This window comes from Protobothrops mucrosquamatus, unplaced genomic scaffold (genome assembly GCF_001527695.2).
Source record: "Protobothrops mucrosquamatus isolate PMUCROS unplaced genomic scaffold, P.Mucros_1.0 scaffold_309, whole genome shotgun sequence".
NCBI classification, from domain to species: Eukaryota; Metazoa; Chordata; class Lepidosauria; order Squamata; family Viperidae; genus Protobothrops; species Protobothrops mucrosquamatus.
The window spans coordinates 85,823-92,506 of NW_015386385.1; the positions used below are offsets into that span (position 1 = coordinate 85,823).

A 6,684-nucleotide genomic window follows, 5' to 3' on the forward strand; every position below is an offset into this window, starting at 1 on the left:
CAATGCCAATTTTTTCCTCTTTTATATTGACCCATATGGATTCTAGGAGATTTTCATCCTTGATTTTGTGTATTTCTGTAGAGAACTAGTGATCTTTTATATATAATGCAAATCCACTTTCTCTTTTGTTAGATCTGTTTCTTTTGAATGGTTTGTATCTTTCCATAAATACATTCCAGTCATGAGTTTCATCCCACCAAGTTTCAGTCATGGCAACTGTGTTATATCTGTCTTCATGTACTAATACTTCAAGTTCACCCTGTTTGTTCCCTAAACTTTGAACATTAGTGTATAGGCATTTGAGTCCTTTATGGGTCTTGGGTATGTTTCTTATACTGTATCTCCTACTTTGTAACTGGGACTTCCATCTTTTCCATCATTCTACTTCATTATGTTTTTATTTTTTATTTCTTCTTTCTCTGTACTTCCTACCTCCTTATGTGACTGGTTATCTAGTGGTTTTTGCTTGGAATTAGGTTGGAATTAGAAAGGGGTAATAATCTGTGGGGTTGATTATTTTAATAAGGTACTAAGGTAATAAGGTACTCAGCTACCTCTTTGATTTTTGCTCCAGGAGACAATATACCTCCCTAGATTGACAATATACCTGTTTCAGATGGGCTGAGTGAAAGGTTGCCACGTGAATGTACTTGATGCTGGTAACCTGTCTTTCTGGCTTTTTCTGAACATGGAACTACAAATATTCTGCAAGACTGGTAGATCTGTATTTAAAAAGGGTCCAGCTGACCGGGTGGCTGGTGGAGAAAAGGTACAGTGGTAAGGATCTCAAACAATGCATCAAGAAATCATCATTACACTTAATCCTGCACTGCCATTCACTTGTTAGCCAGGTTATTTTAGTACTTCGCTTTGGCCTTCATTTCACCCAGTCTACAAATGGAATAGGAAGCAGCTTTGTCACTTTCACCTTAGCTCCTAAATATTATGCACTTTTTAAATTAATGCATTTAACATTTTTGAATCTTATATGTATCACCCCAGCAAACAAATGTGGAATAATTCCATTATATACTACAAAATGATATTTCCCAATCCAATTAGTTGCATAAACATTATCTTTGTCATTTAAAATTTTGTCAAAGTTATATGTATTTCAGAAGTAGGTTGAAAGTCTTGCAAATCTGGGATATTTTCTTTAGCTAGGGATTCATGCTTGGCCTCTACTGAATTGTTCACATTAATTTTTACTCAAGATTTCTTTAACATGATTTCATTTAGATATAGTGGGAACTACAGGTCCAAGAATTTCTTGCCAGCTTGGAGAGTAAAATCATGCAAGAAATGTTTTCAGGTCAATGCTGTGACTGGGCTGGAGATCTAATTACTACTGTCAAAAGCAAGCTATACCACCTCTGCCCCAGTCTATTTCATACAATTGTTACTAATGGTATTATGCGGTTACCTTCTGTCACTCTGTTTCACAGGGAATGTCTTACTTGCATTCAAGCAAAACAGAGGTCCATGGACGCCTGAAATCCACAAATTGTGTTGTTGATAAACGTATGGTTGTGAAAATCACTGATTTTGGCTGCAATTCTATTCTGCCATCTAAAAAAGGTACTTAAGGGATATGGAAGAAACCATTTACTCTCTTAAAAAAAAAAGAATATCACCCATGCTTTGGGAATGGGAACATAGGAAACTGCCTCATACTGAATCAAATCATTGGTCCATCTAATACACCAGTACTGACATTGACTGGCAGTTAATTTGCAGAAAGGACTTACACAGAAATGCCAAAGATTGTATGTACTAGGACTCATATACAAAGAATGTGTTTGGCCATGAAGTCATGGCCCTTCACAACCACATCTTACACAATAGGAGCAAGCATATTTGTAGTAGGTAATACACTACTTTTATCGACCTTTTGGTTTCCAAGGCAAAGAGGGCAGCATGACGACTGTTATATTGCTAGGAATGCTGGCCTTTGTACTCAGTCAGATCTAGAAAATCTAATGATGATGCAGATGATGCCACTGAGACAGTAATATGTGTTTCTTTAATGATTATATGTGATTAAATCAGGTTTTGCCATACCTCTTTTTTAAACTCTGAGACAGCAAAGCAAATTTTTTATTGAACCATCACATCCCCCACCTTTCTTTTAATTGCAGCCTATATGAGCTCACTAATATAACAAGAGACTTGAAGGTCCACTTCTAAATTACATCCATGTGTCCTTAAACTGATCTTGATCACCTTTTTCTGTTTCAATAATATATTAGAAAAATTATAACTCATAGCAAAGTCCCTTCCTTCCTCACTGAGGAAGGGAATCATAATTTTTCTAATTGCTACAAATACCAGGCAGTTAGACTGCTTTTGTCTGGCAGCCAGACCTCAACAACTCTCTTGTCCCTTAGAGTTGGTTCAGTGTATTCCCACAGAAAGTAGCTCAACTTTGTTTCTTAAACTATTTTAATCCCTTGAGAGATCTTTGACCCATTGTAGACCCACCTGACCAAGAATGATATTTCAGCAAATAAAATGAGCAAGCACAGTACATTAAAGATGGTCTTAACATCAACTAATGAGTATTACCTCCTATTGGACATACCCCCTTGGGAACTGAATTTGGCCTTCACATACTCAATATATATATATAGCACTCAAATCTGTAAGGAGTCTTCTCTTTCACAGGCTTTCATAATGGAATATTTTCAATGGGCACTAGAAGTTTTTAATATTTTATATCCTATTTTAAAATTTTGTTAGTCACTTTGAGTGCCTGTTTAGGCAGAAAGTTGGTGTATAAATAAATAAATCAAATTTTTGAATAGATTAAATATATACAAATAAATAAGTAAATAAATAAATTCTTTGTACTCGGCCCACTTTCAGAATGTAAGAACAGTTTTATTAGTTCTGACCAAAGACTTCTGTAGTTAGTTTTTAGGTCTCACAGTGGCTAACCAAATGTTTTGGACAACCTATAAGCAAGATCTAAGTACAACAAGAGTCCCCAACAATAGACAAAATTCTCTAATGTTAGAACACTATCTCAGATATTGACTGTTTTGATGACTATCCACTGACATCTTTATATTCTGCAAAAAAATTAAAATATATTGATCATGATGAAAAACAATCCATAGAATTAATGGAAGCCAAACCAATATGAGAATAGATTAAATTCTCAGATGCCTGTCTGGCTAATCATATCTACAAACATGTTTTCCTTCTGTAAATCAGATCTCTGGACTGCTCCTGAACACCTCCGTTGTGGTGATGTATCGCAGAAAGGTGATGTGTATAGCTATGGAATTATAGCGCAAGAGATTATTCTGCGTAAAGAGACCTTCTACACTAACCATTGTCGGGCTTCTAAAGGTAAACACGGTGCATAAAGAAAGGGGTGACCATATGTTTACATTTTAAAAAAGAATTAATATATTCCCAGAAATAGAAATAGAAAAAAGTATAACACAGATGTAACACACGTAATACATATAGAAAAAATGTTATAATAATTAACTAAAATGTAACAAAAAGTAAAAAGAACTAAAAAAGAAAAATTCATAGTTCATTTATTATTAACATTAAATTAATTCAATCTTAAGCCTATGATTAAATTGAGACCATGTAGAAATATATTGCTTTATTATCTCATTTTTAGTACATAAAAACATATCAAAAAGAGATAACATAATCATATACTCGAAAACACTTGTTAATATTGGAAAGATGTTTACCTCATTTCTATAAGATTATCTTCTATGCTAGGTCAAAACTTCCTGAAATGACACATTCTATGTTTTAGCAATATTGTTCAACATCATATTTATGTCTTTCAAGATTTCAAATCTATATTTATATCTCATTTGCTGATAACACAGAATAGCAAATATATGTTCAGAATAGGAAAGCAAATACAAGGAAACCACTGAGTATGATATTAAATTGCTATAGCATCACTTTAAAGGGTTTTATTTTACTATGTTTATCCTGTTAGAAAAAAAACATTATTTATTTACTAAACAAATTTATATAGCCACCCAACTCACATATAATGAAAACTTCTGGGTCCAAAGGAATTCACTAGAGGTGTCACTTGCTTCTGTAAGCTAAAGCATACTATTTTAAATGTCAAATAACTTGTTACAGGAAATCTATAATTGGGACTCCCAACTTTTGGCTTTAACCTCAGTGCATCCGGAGAGTAGGAAAAATACTAACATCATACTGTTTCCTTACTGCTGTATATACTGTATGTAGTAACAATATGCTTCAATTGCTCTTGATTCCTCTGTTTACCCTAGCAGGAATTTTATTCTGGCATGCCACACAAATAGAAAAATCACAGTCTATAGTTTTTATCAAAGAATGAACATGCTTATTCAGAGCTAGGTTTGAGCCTATCTTTATTTAGAAAATATTTCCTTGATGGTTTCTGTTTACCTACAACATTTTTGTTTCTATGCTCTTCTTCCAAATGTATTAGATTTCAAATCTCATTATTCCCAAAGAGGAAGAGATTAGTGGGATTTTCCCCAGGTTGAGCAAGCATATCCATTGTCTTTTTATGCTTAATTTTTTATGTTGCATATTTTCTCTCCCACTCCAGAAAAACTTTATAGAGTAGAAAGCAGCAAAGAAGCACGGCCATTCCGGCCAGACCTTTCATTGGAGACCGAAGGGGAACAAGAGCAAGATGTACGTTCTAACTGAAACAAGAGGTTTTTTTTTATGGAGTCAGGTATCAAACAGTGCTGTTGTGGGTCCGGTGTTTTTTAATTACACCATATAATGAGCTTCTATTAACAACCTCATGGAGATCTGTAAAATGTAATTAACTTTTCTGCAACTGTACCACTGTTAGAATGTAGGTTGTGCCACATTCCTACATAGCAGCTGGAGTTTAAAGTGCAAAAAGGGGCAGTTAAAATGATGTTTTATACACCTCAACAGACATAAAAGCAACTCCCTCATATTTTTCTTGCCATATTTCTTCCAACAAATTATTTCTAATCTTGGCGCTTCATTGGGAAAACAGGCCCGGTAATAATTTCCTTTGGGGAGGTAAGAACAATGGGATAGTTATGCTACCAGATCTGGGTTACAAAACCTGGAAGACCACTAAATGGCATCACAAGTGACTTTTTCTAATTCTGCAGCTCATATCTATAACCCTGCTCATTTACTTATATATTCATTCCATTTTATAATTTTTCCTGTTTATATATATACTTTATATGTACACTTAAGGAATACCAACAAAAAATGCAACAATAAAATCAGTGTTATTAAAGCAATCAACAGTTAAAAGCTTAGCAGATGAGATGTGTTTTTGCTTTTTTAAAAAAATACTATGCAGGCTTGTGCTCTTCCAACCAATTGGAAGAGCACAATCTACGTTCCAGTACCAGAAAAAAGGAGGCTTAATAAAGTGTGCAAATTCTCCTACAATATCTTTAATTTCAATCTTCATAATACAACCAGTGTGCTGTAGTGGTTAAGGTATTGAACTAAGGTGTTGAACTAAGAGAGGGGAGATCCAGGTTCAGTCTAGCCTCAACAATGGAAACACAGTGAGTTTCTCTCACACCCAAGCTAAGTAACAGAATCGTGGTTATAGGGAAAAATTGGAAGGAATACATTGTATAGTGTCTTACGATCCAGGGGGAAAGGCAGGCTATGTTAAAATAAATTAACTGCCTAATTTCCATTTTGCAAAGAAAAAGAGTTGGAACTGGAGGTACTGGTTAATATTTGACACAATACTTGTATAGCAAGGAAATGGAAATTGGGTGGGAAATGAGTAAACTGTATCTGAAGGAAAATGCCATTTTGATATCTTACCATAGAACCCAAAATACATTAATTAACCCTGGTTTGGATTATGCATCACCAGATATATTTTCTAGTGAAAAGCTGCTGGGAAGAAGATCCAGAAAAGAGGCCAGATTTTAAGAAAATCGAAACTACTCTAGGTAGGATATTTAGGTAAGAAAATAATATACATTAAAGCAAGGTTTTATATAGTAATATGTTCAGGATATGGGCAAAAGTTAATCACAATCCATTATTTGATTTTAAAAATGTCCATGTATGAGAAAAGAAGATACAAATGTAAATAAAGGGAAGAGAAATCAAGTAACACAACATGGTTATTTACTGTAAAGATTAGTGAGGCAAAAATCCTGTTGGATCATATAAGTCAGGGATGTTAAATTGCCAGCCTGTGGGCTGATGGCATCATACGGAGGCCGCACCCACCCCAGCTCTGGCAATGCAAAAAAAGTCGTGACACGTCACATGACACGGCAAGTTTGACACCCGTGATATAGGTTGTTCTACCCAGGCTCTTCTCTTCCCTCTGTCTCTGCTCTTTCTCACTTTCTTTCTTTCTCCAGGTAGCCCACAACCTGGAGACTGGAATTTCAGTTGTCAATCATGATGATCATAAGTCAAGGCACCAATGAGCTCATTGTGAAGGATGATCTCACCCAGCGGCCGCATGTAAATATTAAAAAGTAGAGGAGAGAGAACTGAAATCCTGCAACACCTCTCATAGCAGGGGCTAGGGCAGGCCGTCTCCTTCCCATCACTGACTAGAATCGACTCTGAACATACACCTCCCTGACTATTCTCTCATTCATGTGTTCTCTCTCTCTCTCTCTCTCTCTCTCTCTCTCTCTCTCTCTCTCTCTCTCTCTCTCT

The 6,684-nt window shown here is 35.2% G+C and overlaps 1 protein-coding gene across 1 annotated transcript in view; it reads left to right on the top strand.

Annotated features, from left to right (window-relative positions):
* Nucleotides 1–6,684, top strand: part of GUCY2C (guanylate cyclase 2C) — a 69,758-nt gene that overhangs the window by 49,530 nt on the left and 13,544 nt on the right. The window contains exons 17-20 of the mRNA XM_015832146.1: nt 1,446–1,578; nt 3,217–3,354; nt 4,589–4,677; nt 5,876–5,967. Coding sequence (XP_015687632.1) covers nt 1,446–1,578; nt 3,217–3,354; nt 4,589–4,677; nt 5,876–5,967 — 452 coding nt within the window. The remainder of the gene's footprint in view (nt 1–1,445; nt 1,579–3,216; nt 3,355–4,588; nt 4,678–5,875; nt 5,968–6,684) is intronic.